Source organism: Neophocaena asiaeorientalis, unplaced genomic scaffold, assembly GCF_003031525.2.
Source record: "Neophocaena asiaeorientalis asiaeorientalis breed wild unplaced genomic scaffold, Neophocaena_asiaeorientalis_V1.1 scaffold105, whole genome shotgun sequence".
Taxonomy (NCBI): Eukaryota; Metazoa; Chordata; class Mammalia; order Artiodactyla; family Phocoenidae; genus Neophocaena; species Neophocaena asiaeorientalis.
Window position 1 is genome coordinate 4,204,867 of NW_020172162.1, and position 16,566 is coordinate 4,221,432.

The 16,566-nt window shown below is 46.4% G+C and overlaps 1 protein-coding gene across 2 annotated transcripts in view; it reads left to right on the plus strand.

The window, feature by feature from the left end:
* ARMC2 (armadillo repeat containing 2) overlaps positions 1 to 16,566 on the plus strand; it is a 141,948-nt gene that overhangs the window by 115,944 nt on the left and 9,438 nt on the right. For both annotated transcript variants that reach the window (XM_024755285.1, XM_024755274.1), the window contains exons 13-14: positions 5,007 to 5,322; positions 16,229 to 16,351. In XM_024755285.1, the coding sequence (XP_024611053.1) occupies positions 5,007 to 5,322; positions 16,229 to 16,351 (439 nt within the window). The remainder of the gene's footprint in view (positions 1 to 5,006; positions 5,323 to 16,228; positions 16,352 to 16,566) is intronic.

Consider the following 16,566-nt stretch of genomic DNA (forward strand, 5'->3'; position numbering starts at 1 on the left):
GGAGCCTCTTGAAGCCTCAGTTTCTACATCTCTGAGTAGGGGGGAATCTCCTCCATTGACTTTAGGCCGGTCATCCTCACGTGGAAAGTAACAGTCAACACGGTGGCCGCTGCTGGAACTTGACAGAGACCATTCTTTTCAGCAGTGTCCTGCTCCTTGTTTTGTTCCAGTTAATTTTATTTACAGGCATGGGGAGCCCATTCAGACTGAGTAACATGCTTGCTCATGAGGGCATAGCTTATGCTAAACCAAGGAGAACATCCCATAGGCTATACCTGGGATGCACAGTTGAGTCGGGCTTTGTCCGGTAGGTGTACCTGTCTGAGCTCTGGTTGGCCGGAGCTGTTGCTGGGCTGATTCCATTTTAAGCAAAATTAGAGTCGCTATGAACTGGTTATACTAGACTGCCTTCTTAAAAAAGAAAAATAAGATTCTGTCTCCTGATTCATCTTCATTTTGCTGTTTCAAAACTACATAGTTGTGGTATGAATATGCAGCTTTGGGTTCAGTTTAATAAGAAGGCTATAAAAAGTGCAGTGTTGATTTATAGGTGGTTCTCAGATGTTGTCTAAGAATAAAGGAGAGCCTCTGTACCTCAAAGGAGAATGGCCCCTCGATGAAATCGTTTTCTGCACATTGTTTCTCTACAGATTGATGATTTTGGCCTTTGCCTAATTTTTCAAATCTTTACAGGATTTTAACTAAGTGATGTTTAAGATAGATTGGGCTGTGGAACAATAAACAACCTCTCCGTACACCATCCAGGGGCAGTGCTCTGCATGGCGCAGAGGCCACCCGCAGGGAGCTGAGGGGGCCCTGCTAAGCCCTCTTGGTCAGCCTCCTTGTTCCGGATTCCAGATGAGTCCAGACAAGCACTGGCATGAGAGTAAGGAAACACCACCGCCGCCAGCCTCCTGTGAGACTGCTGCTCTTGTGGCCTATTCCCTCGATTCACAGAGAATATATTTGAGAGAGGGGATGGGGCGGAGAAAAAAAAAAAAGATGCCTTAGACAACCCTGAGAAAGAGGACAGAAACAGCAAGCATAGCAGTTGCTGCAAGTTTGGTGCTGCAATCTGCCAGCCCATTTGTTGATTCTGCATGCCATCCTTCAGTTGGCACCACTGCTGCCAGGAACCACCCCCTCCTTTTTCCATCTGAAGGAAGGGAGAGAGGTGCTGCGGCAGGGTTAACTCTTCCTGCCCTGAAGCCTCTTCTTCCCACATCAGGCTTAATAATCTGTGCCATGTTAGGACCCACAGGGATATTTGAATCCAAGAATTTTAGAAGTGAAGGGGCCTGAGGCGATTTTTCAACCAAGAAAAGCAGCATCAGTCTTCCCAGATTTGACCACGTGTGACAGGGGGTAGAGGTCATTTGAATTATGAAGAATGAGGACCTCTAAGGAAACCTGCTTTTTTTTTTTTTTTTTTTACCTGCAGCCAGGGATCTGGTCAGCAAATCAGCAGGGACAGGTGGAGGTGGTACAGGGTCAGAGAAGCCTTCTGAGTTAGACCAACCAGAAAAACAAACATCAGAGGTGGAGGTAAAGCAGCAGAGCTAGGAAGAGGGAGAAAGGAGAAAAAAAAGAGTCTAGCATCCTTCAGAAGACGGCAGTGACATTTTAGGAGGTAACTTGATTAGTCCTGGTAATGATTTAACCAATAGAATGCAATTATTTATCATATTCTTTATGAAGTCATTTAAGAGCACCGATCATGTCTTTCCTGCCTTGCTTAATGTGCTTTTGTGGAAATAAGAGCACAATCCAGGGAATACCGGGAAGTCCAAAAATATTGGCCATAACTGCTGTCTAGGGCATGAGGGAGGCGGCTATCCGGATTGTGGAGATTGGGAACGTTTTGTTCAACTTAAAGAACTGCAAATTGTCACTTTTAGCGCGTTAGTTAATTTGTGTACCTAGGTGCTTGGAACAGTGCCTGGTACATCATAAACAGTGTATTAGTTGCTGCTACTACTATCAGTAGTAATAGTAATCATTACAATTTTCAGAGGTAGGACTAGTGTAGAGTGTGTTTAATCAGAAATCTTGTATCAGTTTGTGTGGAAAAACTCATATTCCTCAATTTAGAAAATACAGTGGAATTTTCCTTCAGGGAGCCTAGCTCTCAGAAATAGCCTCTGTCCTGGTTGGAAAATGGTCTGCTTTGCTGCTGGGTGTTGCCAGGGTGGAGGAGTACGCTCCTTCCAGAGCCCAGGGAGGAGCCTGCACCATCGGGAATTACATGAAGTAACCACTGGTTTCACGCGAAGGGAGACTGGAGTATTGTAACGAAACTTTGTGTGCTTGGTTTAGATTTAAGGCCTACAGGCTTCGGCTTCTTTAGGGAACTGTCTGGTGATCAGACACAAACAAGGTGACCCCAGGCCACGGAAAGGGACGGCTCTAGGTCCTCTGTCTCAAGACATGCTCCTTTTCCCCGTGCCAACCCACCTGTGTTCCCCGCCACGGCTCTGCTTTCATTCATTTTTCAAGGTTGAACTTACCATGGTTAACGCTACTAACATTTTATTGATAGTAAAGGGTTCTTAACAGTGCCTGAGGGGAGTTCCCTCGTGGTCTAGTGGTTGGGATTCGGAGCTCTCTCGTAGCCCGGGTTCAATCCCTGGTCAGAGAACTGAGATCCCACAAGCCACGTGGTGTAACCAAAAAAAAAAAAAAACTCAAAACAGTGCCTGAATCATCACTCACCACAATCTGTGCTTTACCTGTTTTTTTTTTTAAATGAATTTATTTATTTTTGGCTGTGTTGGGTCTTCGTTGCTGTGCGCAGGGCTTTCTCTAGTTCCAGTGAGCGGGGGCTACTCTTTGTTGCAGTGCGCGGGCTTTTCATTGCACGGGCTCTAGAGCGCAGGCTCAGTAGTTGTGGCTTGCAGGCTCTAGAGCGCAGGCTCAGTAGTTGTGGTGCACGGGCTTAGTTGCTCCGCGGCATGTGGGATCTTCCCAGACCAGGGATCAAATCCATGTCCCCTGCATTGGCAGGTGGATTCTTAACCACTGAGCCACCAGGGAAGTCCCTGTGCTTTATCTGTTTTGTCTTAATTTTGCAACACAATATTCCCCCCATTTTACAGGTGAGTTAATCGAGTCACAGAGAAGCTAAGTGAAGTGTGACGCAGGCTGCTTGGCTCTCTTGCTGGGAGTCGTAATCCCCTAGGGTGTCTAGCTTCTTCCTTATTAGCCTCTCAGTCTTTGCTGTGTCCCCTCATGCACTAGCCTTGTCTTCTCAAGTCGATTCTAACTCTTCAGAGCACCTTGCCTTATCCTTGTTTGTGTGTGTGTATTTCCCCCAGACCCCAGCATTCAAAATATACCCAAGGACTAGCATTCCAGTTGGGGTGGGGGCAGGAGTGGGTCCCCTGACTGGACCACCTGCTGTGATTGGTTGCACACTGCCCAGTTGAGGTTCCCCAACCCCCCCCACACACACCCCCAGTGTGAATGCTCTCCTGGGCCAGCGCATCCATCGTGTTAGACTCCATCCTTCCTTAATGTTGCCAAATGATTCCCAGCTTCACAAGCAGCAGCTTGGCTGCTTCTTCACCAGGGCCAGGGAAGACTTTTTCAGGAACAAGCAGGAACAAGTTGGTATTGGCAGAGCAGACCCAGGCAAACCCCAGTGTCTTGTCCTTTGTCCTGGATCACCCACTCTCTCTAGGCCACACACAGTGCTCAGTGCTGCTCCCATCCCCCCAGGTCCCACCTGGAGAAAAACCAACCCAGCCCTTTGCCCTTTGTCCCAGTTCCTTAAGGCTATTGCTGACTACAGATCTGATAAATTAACCTTTATCAGAATCCCTCCTGGTGACATATTTACATTTAAAAGGAGATAATTCCTTTACTGCTCTGAAAGCAGGGTAGGCCGAAGGAGGTTCGTAAATAACAGGCCAGGTGAGAGGCATGGGTGTAGGAAGGACTCCAGGTCTGGGTAATCCTGGGTTCAAATCCTGACTCCACCCCTCACTGGCTGTGACCAAGGCAGCTTCTCCAAGCCAGTTTCTTGTCTGTAAATAGCACAGCGCCTGCACAGTGAGCATTAGCACCCTGGCCAGTTGTAGCCCCTCAGTAAGTTTTCCTTTAACAACTGAACTGGTATGTCTGCCTGCTGTTGTCAAATTAAGAACGTAATTGTTTCTGTTTCTTGTTCGGTTGTAAAGTGGTCTCAGCTTGGGATTTTTTAGAAACGTTTATTTATTGTGAAATATGGCTTATATACAGAAAAGTGCACAAAACACATTTGTACCATTTAGCAAACAGTTATAAAAGTGTCACCCATGTAACCACTACCCTGGTCAAGAAAGACAAATACTGCTTTAAAGTGGTGAACACTTTGTAACAGTGGTTCTCACCTGGGGGCCATTTTGCCCTCAGGGGACGTTGAAACATTTTTGGTTGTGGTATCTGGGGAAGTGCTTCTGGTATCTGGTAGGAAAGGAATGCCACTAAACATAAACAGCCCCCCAGAGCAAAGAATTATCCAGCCCCCAAAGTCCGCAGTGCCCAGGCTGAGAAAGCCTGCTGTAACACAATGATTAGCCACCATGGGACAGACACCGGGTTTAGAAACACAGTGCCTCAGCAAGAGGTGAACTTTTAGGAAAAGATTTGGATACTCAAGAAGCCTGTTTGGGTCAAGACTTAGATTTATGTGACACATTGCTAGTAATGTCATCCCGCTCAACTAATTGCTCTCCAGGAAAAAAAAAAAAAAAAGCCAGGCAGCATTTCAGATGAAGGATCTGAAGTTAATAGACCTTGCTAACAGCATCAATCAGTTTGTATTCTTTCATTGTTGCCAAATGCTTTTAATCTCCTCTGTCACTTTGCACCAATCTTGGGAATCAAATACTGTACAAGTCAGAAGAAGCCAGATGTGTTCCATTTTACTATTAATTAAATTGTGAATTAATTAAATACTGTCCTCTTCCCAACAACTTGTCTCAACCCCTTCGGTCTTGTGACTCTTTGTCTTTAATTTATTGCAGGATTTAGTCGTTCGTATTGTTTTTATTCTTGGCAACCTGACAGCGAAAAATAACCAGGCTCGTGAGCAGTTTTCCAAAGAGAAAGGGAGCATCCCGACTCTGCTGTCTTTATTCCATACATTCTACAAACTGGATCTGCATTCCCAGAAGCCCCTGGGGGAAGGAGAAGAGAGGCCCAAGGCGCCGAGGCCGGCCCAGGCGGAGGACGTACTCATCAAGCTGACCCGCGTGCTCGCCAACCTGGCCATCCACCCGAGCGTGGGCCCAGCCATCGCCGCCCACCCGCGCATCGTGGGCCTGCTCCTCGCCATGCTGGGTAAGAAACGAGGCCCCCTGGCGGCAAGGGCGTTGCTGGGAGATGGACCGGGTCTCGGGTGCCATGGGGGCTTTAGCAGTACAGTTGGCTAGCTTTAACAGGCCTTCTCAGCTGTGAAGGAAAATTCATTCCTTTTCTGTTCAGAACTGCCTCAAAAGTCGTCCAGATTTTTGTAAAAAAAGATACAAAAGAAAAAAATAGTAATACAAATTATTACTAGAACTCACTGAACTGTACAATTTAAAAGAGTGAATTTTACAGTATGTGGATTATATCACAATTTTTTTTGAAAGCATGCCAATCAAGTTGTAAAAAATTGGCCAAAGGAACCACAGAGTTTAAAATCCCAAATTTTTCCTGGGGTAGTCCACGCGATTAAAGTTTATTTCTCTTTTTATTTTTTTCACCTTTTACATTATCAGTAATTAGAGCCCCTGGTCATTCAGGTCCCATTCCCCCGCCCACCCCACATGAGTCAGTTGGAGCTGCCATAACAAAATGCTGCAGACTGGGTGGCTTAAGCAACCCAAGTTTATTTCTCACAGCTCTGGAGGCTGGAAACCCAAGATCAAAGTGCCCGCTGATTCTGCTCTGGGGAGAGCCCTCTTCCTGGCTTGCAGGTGGCTACATTCTCACTAAGTCTTACTGTGGCTTTTCTTCAATGTGTGCATGTGCACATGGGAAAGAGAATGATCTTTCTCTTCTGTGAGACCACCCTATCAGATACGGACACCACCCTTACGACCTCATTTAACTTGACCTCCTAAAATCCCTGTCTCCAAAAATAATCACATTAGGGGTTAGGGCTTCAACGTATGAATTTGGGGGAAGGGACACAATTCAGTCAATAGTATTCGACCCCAGGTCCCCCAAATTCATGTCCTTCTCACATGCAAAATACATTCATTCCATCCCAGCAGCCCCCCAAATTTTAACTCATTCCAGCATCAACTCTAAAGTCTAAGGTCCAAAATCTCATTTAAATATCATCTAAATCAGATAGATATGATACATCCTGAGGAACAATTCCTCTCCTGCTTGAAGCTGTGAAACCAGACACGTTATATGCAAGATACAATGGTGGGGCAGGCACAGGATAGACATTCCCATTCCAGAAGAGAGAAATAGGAAAAAAAAGAAAGTGTGATGGGTCCCAAGCAAGTCCCAAACCTAGTAAGGCGAATTCCATCAGATCTTTTTTTTTTTAAACAAATTTATTTATTTTATTTATTTTTGGCTGCGTGCGGGCTTTCTCTAGTTGCGGCGAGCAGGGGCTACTCTTCGTTGCAGTGCAGGGGCTACTCTTTGTTGCGGTGCGTGGGCTTCTCATTGCGGTGGCTTCTCTTGTTGTGAAGCTGGGCTCTAGGGGCGTGGACTTGAGTACTTGTGGCATGCGAGCTCAGTAGTCATGGCTCGCAGGCTCTAGAGCACAGGCTCAGTAGTTGCGGTGCATGGGCTTAGCCGCTCCACGGCATGTGGGATCTTCCTGGACCAGGGCTCGAACCTGTGTCCCCTGCATTGGCAGGCGGATTCTTAAGCACTGCACCACCAGGGAAGCCCCCATCAGATCTTAAGGCTTGAGAATAATCCGCTTTGGTTAGGTGCTTTGCCTTGCAGACGCACTGGGGCAGTGGCCCTTCCTCCACAGCTCTGTCAGTTAGGCCACCAGGGCTCTGCAGGGCAGTCTTGCCCTCAGAGCTTTGGGGTGAAGGCCAGTGTGGCCTGTTGAAACTGAGGCAGTGGCCCTGGTGATCTCTGAATCACCACTGGGGTCATTCTCTTCTCTACTAGAAGAATAGTGCATATTCACAGCCAAATAGCTGTACACTCTGTCCTGTCAAATCCAAGGAGTCTGACAGCCTTCCTTCGTTTGGTCCTGTCTCAGCTTCAGTTCAAATTGGCAGTGTTTCTGCTCACATAATCCCGTAAACTCTTTACTGAGTGATAGGCCAACCACACCCTTGGTATTCTCTCCAGCACATGCTTTCTTCTTTCTTGCAATATGGACAGGCTGAGAATTTTCCAAATCTTCAAGTTCTAGTTCCTTTTGCTTAACAACTTCTTCAGTTCATCCCTCTCTTCTTACATGTTACTGTAAGCAGTCAGGAAGAGCCAAGCCTCTCCTTAAACACTTTGCTTGGAATTCTCAGCTAAATACCCAATATCATTGCTCGCAAACTAGACCTTCCACAAAACACTAGAACACAAACAATTCAGACAAATTCTTTGCCACTTTATAACAAGGATCACCTTTCCTGCAGTTTCCAAGAACCTGTTCCTCCTTTCCATCTGAGGCTTTGTCAGAGTGGCCTTTAATGTCCATCTTCCTAACAGCATTGTATTCATGATTATTTCTGTGTTCTCTAAGAAGATGGAAGCTTTCTCTCCAGCTCTCTCTTGTCTTTGAGCTTTTGCCGGAATCACCCTGTTGACAAAAAATGAATCAGTAGTGGGCTTCCCTGGTGGTGCAGTGGTTAAGAATCTGCCTGCCAATGCAGCGGACACAGGTTCAAGCCCTGGTCTGGGAAGATCCCACATGCCACGGAGCAGCTAAGCCCATGCGCCACAACTACCGAGCCTGCGCTCTAGAGCCCGCGAGCTGCAGCTGCAGAGCCTGTGTGCCACAACTACTGAGCCCTTGTGTCACAACTACTGAAGCCTGTGAGCCTAGAGCCCTTGCTCCGCAGTGAGAAGCCCACTCACTGTAACAAGAGTAGCCCCCGCTCGCCGCAACTAGAGAAAGCCCGTGTGCAGCAATGAAGACTCAACGCAGCCCAAAATAATAAATAAATAAATTTACATTAAAAAAAAAATCAGTGGATCAAAGAAAGAATTGGAAAATTTTATTTGAGCCAAATTTGAGGATTATAACCCAGGAAGAGCATCTCAGAAAGCTTTGAGAACTGTTCCACTGGTTAGAAATCAAGGCACAGTTACATAAGTTTTTTTGAGGCAGAAGGCTGTACGTCAAATGATGTGTTATCGACAGTTGACATAATCCAGATCTAAGGGGTCATGTGACCCCTTACAAGATCAAGAAGGAATGTTATCTTTTAAGGAAGGAGTCATCTTGATGCTAGGAGAATGTTGCTCTTTATGGTTGAACAGGTATTCCTACTGATGGGAGAGGTTTGGTCGATGCATAAGGCAGATACACAAAGCACAGTGTGGGGAGAGAGGAGGCCAAAGAGCAGAGAAGAAGTTCTATGTTTAAATTTTTCTTGTCTTGCCATAAAATATGAATTTTATTTCACAACCTTTGACATCCGTATTTCTTGTATACATCTCAGAACTCCTCCAGCCTCTACCCATTACCCAGTTCCAAAGCCACCTCCATACTTTTAGGTATTTGTTACAGTATCACCTCACTGCTAGGCACCCAAACCTGTCTCAGTCTGTTTAGGGTGCCACAACAAAATAGCATAGCCTGGGTGGCTCAAACAACAGACACTTTCTCGCACTTCTGGAGGCTGAAAGTCTGAGATCAGGGTGCCGGCGTGGTTGGTTCTGGTGAGGCCTCTCTTCCTGGCTTATAGACAGCTGCCTTCTCTCTCTCTTCCTCTTCTTCTAATGCCACCAATCCTATTGGATAAGGACTCCACCCATCTAACCCTAATTACCTCCTAACAGCCCTACCTCCAAATACAGGTGCATTAGAGGTGAGGGCCTCAACAAACAAATTTGGGAGGGGCACAGTTCAGTCCATAGCACCCCCCCTTCCACTTTTTAGGCCTTGTCATTTCCCATGGGCACCTCTGCCTACTAGTGTGCAAGGAAATTGACTGCCATCTAGAGTGATCTACTTCGCCACTACTTACCAGACTCTGAAAGATCGTGTTGTTGTGGAAGAAGCATTCATGCCTGATGAAAATGATGTGTTGGGGTAATCTTTGAACTTTGCCCCTTTGCCACTCATTTACTGAGTCTTCACTGCATAATCAGTCCTACGCTGTATGTTAAAAGAGGTTTGTCTTAGTTTGCTCAGGATGCCATAACAAAATACCACAGACTGGGTAGCTTAAGCAATAGAAATCTATTTCTCACAGTCTGTAGGCTGGAATTCCAAGGTCAAGGTGCCAGCAGGGTTGGTGTCTGGTGAGAATCCTCTTTCTGGCTTGTCTATGGCCACCTTCTTGCTGTGTCCTCACATGGTGGAGAGAGAGCTCTTGTGTCTCCTCCTTTTCTTCTAAGGGCACCAGCCCTATCGGATGAGGGCCCCACCTTTACGACCTCATTTAACTTTTACCACCTCACAGGCCCTATCTCCAAATATAGTCACATTGCGGGTAGGGCTTCAACATATGAATTTGGAGGGGAACACAAACACTCAGGCCAGCACAACGTTTAAAAAAGTATAGGTTGGTATCTGCTTTCAGGGAACTCAGGGTACGTGGTGGAGGAATATCAGGTGTATAGACAAGAAGCTTATGGAAAGTGCCAGCAGCAAGGGGTACACAGAACGTGAAAGCTGAGAGGACAGAGCCACAGAGCCCAGCTTTTGGTGTGTGGGAGTGTAAGTGACCGTGCCTTCCCTTGTTGTGGAGCGGTGTAATTTATTTTTATTTTATTTATTTATTTAATTTTAAAAATAAACTTATTTATTTATTTATGGCTCTGTTGGGTCCTCGTTGCTGTGCGTGGGCCCTCTCCAGTTGTAGCGAGCGGGGGCTACCCCTTGCCGCGGTGTGCGGGCCTCTCATCGTCGTGGCCTCTCCCGCTGTGGAACACGGGCTCCAGGCATGCAGGCCCCAGCAGCTGTGGCACGTGGGCCCCAGAGCTCAGGCCCAGCAGTTGCGGCGCACAGGCCTAGCTGCTCTGCGGCATGTGGGACCCTCCCGGGCCAGGGCTTGAACCCGTGTCCCCAGCGTTGGCAGGCAGACTCCCAACCGCCGCGCCACCAAGGAAGCCCTATTTTATTTATTCTTTAACTGGGGTATAGTTGACCGAAAACATTATGTTAGTTCCAGGTACACAACATAGTGATTTGATATTTCTGTACATTACAAAATGATCACCATCATAGCCGCGCAGTTTAAGAAGCATGTTCACATCTGTTACCTCACAGCAGCTGTGCGACAGTAGGTTGTTGTTATTTTAGCCATTTCACAGAGGAGGAAACAGGCTTAGTGAGATAAAGTGACTTTTAGAGGTCACAAAGTTAGTAAGTGACAGGGTTACTCTGCATGTTGCTGATCCTTTTTTGTTGTTTTCTTTTTTAATGTTTATTTATTTATTTGGCTCTGCGGGGTCTTAGTTGAAGCACGCAGGATCTTTGTTGCTGCACTTGGGATCTTAGTTCCTCGACTAGGGATCGAGCTAGATTGGGAGCTCCGAGTCTTAGCTACTGGACCACCAGGGAAGTCCCTACATGTTGCTGGTCTTAAGGAAGGATTATTAAATTCTGACTGAGGTCTTTCCTTGTGACTTAATCACTTCCACATGATAACTCAAAAACCTACACATTTAGTGTGGGACTGTCTTCCAAGCTGCTGACGGCACGTTAAACCGTCTGTGCAAACCTGCATCGAGCTGTTCCAGAAATTCAGTTTCTCTAACAACCTCAAAACTTTCAGCACCTGGACCGTACTATCTCCCTGTCTTCTGATGATCCTTCTGCATCTGGAGGATCAATTCTTCTCCACCCAGAAGTCAGGGATCCAGCTGCCTCAGAGTCAGCTATGGGGCTCATTAAAATACCCTTTCCAGTTTCTGGTCTTACCCAGAAAAAGGCTTTACCTGAAGGACGGTTTTAGGGTCTTGAAATATGCATTTCAACTACTCCCCTGCCCCCAGGTGATTCTTCTGCCCCTTAAATGTTGAAACCCACTGCTCAGAGAATCACCTTTAGCCTCTCTGGCTAGTGAGGTGCTGGCAGGTGTCTGAAACCCACCCGGTGAGTTCTCATCTGCTGGCAGGCCAAATCGCTTCACCTGACTGTAGCTACCTGGGGAGAGCCTGAGGACCTGCCCTTAGACACCTGGACACATCACTGTGGATAGTCAAGTTAAGAAATAAAGCTCTGCCTGATTCATTTTCCTGCAATTATTAATATTCACATGTGAAGTGAGAAAATTCCTGGTCTTACATGTATTTTCTGAGCTTAGAAATTACATTTCTTCCTATGAACTAAAGGTACAATGGATAATTTGTGTTTGACTTCTAGGAAACTGATGCTTTGGAGGCAGAAGAAAGGCTGAGAAGCAGATTTGGCCAGAGCTGAAAGGGTTAACCAGGGGGGCCTGGCTAGAGTCCTTAGGAGGCTAGGGCCTGTCCCCTCCGTTCCTCCATCACCAAGTCCTCTGGGAGGGTAAAGTTTTCTTGTCTTGCACCTACAGGGTAGGTGCTCTGTCTTGGTCACTGGGGGACCAAGAGGAGTGAGGACTAAGTGAGCACTGGGGACTAACAGGGCAAGTCCTCACTCCTCCTAGCCTGACACCTTTGCTGCACTGCACCCTCCCCCCAGGCACGTGGGAAAGGCATCCCTTGGGACCTTGTCCTCCACCTCTCCCCAGCCCTACTCCCCTCACAGAGGAGTTGCTTGTACCCCAGGACTCCCCTCCAGAGGCCAGTCTCATTGCAGAGGGTGTTTTAAAATAAAAAATATTTCTAGTAAGGACCAGCCTTCTCAGCAAGCGCCCAGATGCAGCGATTTGCTGCCTTAGTGGAATCTCCAAATTCCAGATTCTCTTATATTCATGAGTCAGCTACAGAGGGCTGGGTGGGTGTCTCATGCTCTTTGGAGGCAAATTATTGCCCCAACTGGCTCTAATAGGCACTCAGCAAGATGCTGTGGAAAGAGCAGGATGGATGAGTCAGGCAGACCTGGATTCACATGTGTGCTCTGTGAGATCAGGCAAGGTATTTTTCTCTAAGCCTCAATGTTCTCATCTGGGAGGAGAAAATGGGATATTAGGAGGCTGCTATGGACTAAACTGTGTCCCTCAAATTCATGTGTTGAAGCGCTAACCCCCAGTTTGATGGTATTTGGAGATGGAGCATTTGGGAAATAATTAGGTTTAGATGAGGACACAGAGAGAAAGCAGCCATCTGCAAGCCATGAAGAGCCCTCACCAGAAGCCAGCCATACTGGCTCCCTGATCTTGGACTTTTCACCTCCAGAGCTGTTAAATAATTTCCTGTTGTTTGAGCCACTCAGTTTACGGCATTCTGTTACGGCAGCCTGAGCTGACTGAGGCAGGTGTACCTTTAGAGTATTAATTATTGCGGGTTTAAATGTAAGTGCATTTAAAGCATTATTAATAAATAACTTCTGTGGGGTTAAATGCATGGAAAGTGCTTGGTGCTGTTCATGATAGATGCCTAGTAGCTGTGAATGTCTCTCCTCTTGCCCCAGATGCCAGACGTTATCCCTGCTCCCAAACGTGAGGTCCTACAGGGGGGTGGTGACACATAAGAGCTACATTCCTTTTTCTGGGCAAACTAATAAATTCTCCTACCAAGGCAAGAGAAAAAAACAGATCCCTAGACACTGCCCAAGATCTTTTGTCATCACTCCAGGGATGGAGGGAACCAGGGATGAGAATTCCTCTTTGCTAAGTTTTAGACATTCAATCAAGCCATTCCCCATGAGCCATCATTCTGGATAGCCCTCCTGTTCATTAACAGATGTTTATTTAGCACCCATAGTGTGCCACGCACTTTTATAAGCCCTTCACAAGTATTAACGCATTTAAACTTTGTAACAAATCTGTAATGTAGGTGCAGTTATTATCCCACTTTGCAGACAAGGAAACTGAGGCCCAAGGAGGTTAAATGACTTGAACAAGGTCACACAGCCAGCAGGTAGAAGATCAGGATTCCAGCTCCAGAGTCCCAGCGAAGCAAGCGAGGATACTTTTGGGGGTCCTATGTCCCTACTTTTACCTTGCCTCCCTCAAAAACACCTGGGATCTTTTTACAGATCTCCTAGAAACCTGAGGCCACTAGGATATTTCCTTGCTGTAGAATCCATACTGAAGTCCAAGATAATTCTGTTCTTTATTCCCTTCCCATGTATTTAAACTAACAAACCAGGCAATTAGGGCCTCATTTATTCTTTCTTTCTCCAGGTATTCATTGAGTGTCTGCCAGGTACTGGACCCATGCTGGCTGCTGTGGGTGGAGGAACCACTGGCTGAAGGGCCAGTGCGTGTTTTCTGTAGCGTAACAAATGCCTGAATTTCCCTTTGAATAGAGTAAACTGTAAAAAGGTCATTCTCTTTAATGAAAAGAAGGCCGAAAGGAGGGAGATTTAAATCAGAGAATGTAAGAGCTAGCACAGTCCTCCTGCTCAGCTCACAGCCTCCCTCTTATCCCGGAGGAACTTTGGTTTCATACAAGAGATAAAAGGCACTTCCTTACTCATAAAAAAGAATGAAATTTTGCCATTCGCAGCAACACGGAGGGACCTAGAGGGTATTATACTAAGTGAAGTAAGTCAGACAGAGAAAGACATACTGTAATGATTTCACTTATATATGGAATCCAAAAAAAGAAAACAAACAAATGAAGACAACAAAACAGAAATAGACTCATAGAGATAGAGAACTAGTTGTTACCAGTAGGCAGAGGCAAGGGGGAGGGGCAAGATGGGGTAGGGGATTGAGGTACAAGCTACTGTGTATAAAATAGATAAGCAACGAGGATATATCGTACAGCACAGGGAATATAGCCAATATTTTATAATAACTTTAAATGGAGTATAATTTGTAAAAATATTGAATCACTGTGTTCTATACCTGAGGTAATATTGTTTATCAACTATACTTCAATTTTTAAAAAAAAGAGGTACAAGGCACTTCTTAACCAGTAAAGCCCAGTGGGCAAATCAGGGCCCAAGACATGTGTGGGCACTGAGGGGAAGGGCTTCCCAGTCAGGTGGTGACTGATGCCTGGGTGGAGAGGGGAGTGAATGTACTCCAGGCACGGGGCAGGGCGGGGGGTGAAGTGGAGGGGGCGTGTGCAGGGTCAGAGGTGAGAGGCAGAGGCTGCTATAGCTAGTTTAGTATAACCAGACTCCTGGCGTTTTCCTCTGACTCCCAGACCCGTATGTCCAACTGCCTTACCTGATCTCCTCAACTGTGGGTACTTGAGAAGCACCTCAAGATGTCTAACTCATGACCTTTCCTCCACCTGGCCCTTCTTCCCATTAATTCAGAGTATGGGATTGCCGTCCATCCAATTATGTAATCCAGAAACCCAGAGCTCATCCTGAGTGATTCCTCTCCCTCATCCCCCAATCTAGTCTTCACCACACACTGTCCGTTTTCCTCCCTAAATAGTTTTCCAGCCTGGCTTCCCTGTTCCATCTCCACCGTCACCCCAGCCTCAGCATTATTTGCCATCTGGAACACCACAGGAGGTTCCGGACTGGCATCCCTGCATCTGCCCTTCTCTGCACTGTGGTCTCAGTCACCAGGAGATGAGTCTGGAGGCTGAGTGGAAGGCAGGGACAAAATAACTAAGGGTCTTAAGTGCTAAGCTAAAGGGTTCATTCATTCATTCATTCATTCTTGCATTCAGCAACCACTTATTTATTTTTTTTACAACAATGAAGTTTATTATTATTATTATTTTGCTTCAAAAGTTTATCATCTAGGTTTTATTCTGATCCACCCCAAGACACTGAAATACTACAGTTTTCTGTTTTGTTAGTCGATATTTCCGGGGGGAATTCCAGAGGGAATGATTTCTTTTCTTTTTTTAAATTTTTACTGGAGTATAGTTAATTTACAATATTGTGTTCATATATATGCACACATCCACTCTTTTTTAGATTCCTTTCCCATGTAGGTCATTACAGAGTATTGAGTAGAGTTCCCTGTGCTGTACAGTAGGTTCTTATTAGTTCTCTATTGAGCACCGCTCTGTGCAGACACTGTTCTAGATGCTGGGAATGCAGTGATGAATAAAAGAAGTCCCTAGTCTTGTGGAGCTTACACCTTAGAGCTGGAAGACAGACATTAAACACATAACAAGTCAGGTGGTCACATGTGTTACAGAGAAGAGGGGGAGGGGAAAGTAACAGTGCTATTTTATATAGGGTGGCTGAGGAAAGTATGTCCAATAAGGTGACAGCTAAGCAGCAGCCCAAAGGACATGAGGAGTGAGCCTGGATAACTGGAGGAAGGACTGTGCCAGACAGGGGGACTATCAGTGCAGAGGTTCTTGGGCAGGATCAGGCTGACGTGCTCAAAAAGAGCAAGAAGACTGGTGAGGTTGGCGTGGGGATGGGGGGAGCTGGGGGCTGGAGCAGCAAATGAGGCCAGGGAGGTAAGGACTGGGGCAGCTGGGTCAGGCCTGTGGGCCGGATGAGAGGAGTGGTGTTATCTGAGTGAATTTTAAAGGACCACCATGTTGAGGACAGGCTCAGAGAGGCAAAGGCAGAAGAAGAGAAGCCAGTGGGGAGGTGAAAGATGGACTAGGTGGTAGCAGAGGAGCTGAGAGGCGATCAGACTGCGTGTTTCGAAGGCAGCTGTTTATAGGAGTTATAGATGGATTATGACCCGAGGGCCATTCTTTTGGGAGGGGGCAGGTCTGGGGAACAGACTTCCAGGGTGGGGGGCCCGGGGGACCTCTGGGTCAGGGCAAACAAGCTCTGCTCAGTGGTGTTGGCACCTTTGTACACAGGAACTAGATCAGCCTGACTTTTCCAGACCCTTGGCTGGAGGGACTGAGCTTAGAGTGTTCCAAACCCTGGCCCAGAGTGGTCCACTGCCTTTGGCGCATTTCCCTGCAGGAAGAGTCATGGGAAATAAAGCAGCAAACAGCGAGGGCAAACACTGCCCTCACACAGCCCTTGCCTGGGACAACGGCTTGTCCCTGCCACTGCTGGGGTTGCAGTGAGGATGTTGTGGTTTCTGCCCTGCAGTGAGTCTTTGACACCCTTGTCCTCACTTTATTTCAGAATCTAAGTCCATTGATGATTGTGAGGAGCTGGTGATCAACAGTACGGCAGCGATCAACAACTTGTCTTACTACCAAGTGAAGAATTCCATAATTCAAGACAAAAAGCTCTATATTGCTGAATGTAAGGTTCAGAGTTGGGTTTGGGTAGATGCATGTTCATTTAAGGTTTTGACTTTACTAACTAAACACAGAACTGGAGGCATTTATATTTTCTGATTTCTGGTGCTACTATCTAAGAGCCTGATTTAATTCTAAGAAAGTTGAATACGGGGACACATTAGTTTCTTAGTACTGGCTAAAATCCCCTATGGTTGGAATTTTATTATCATTTTTAAT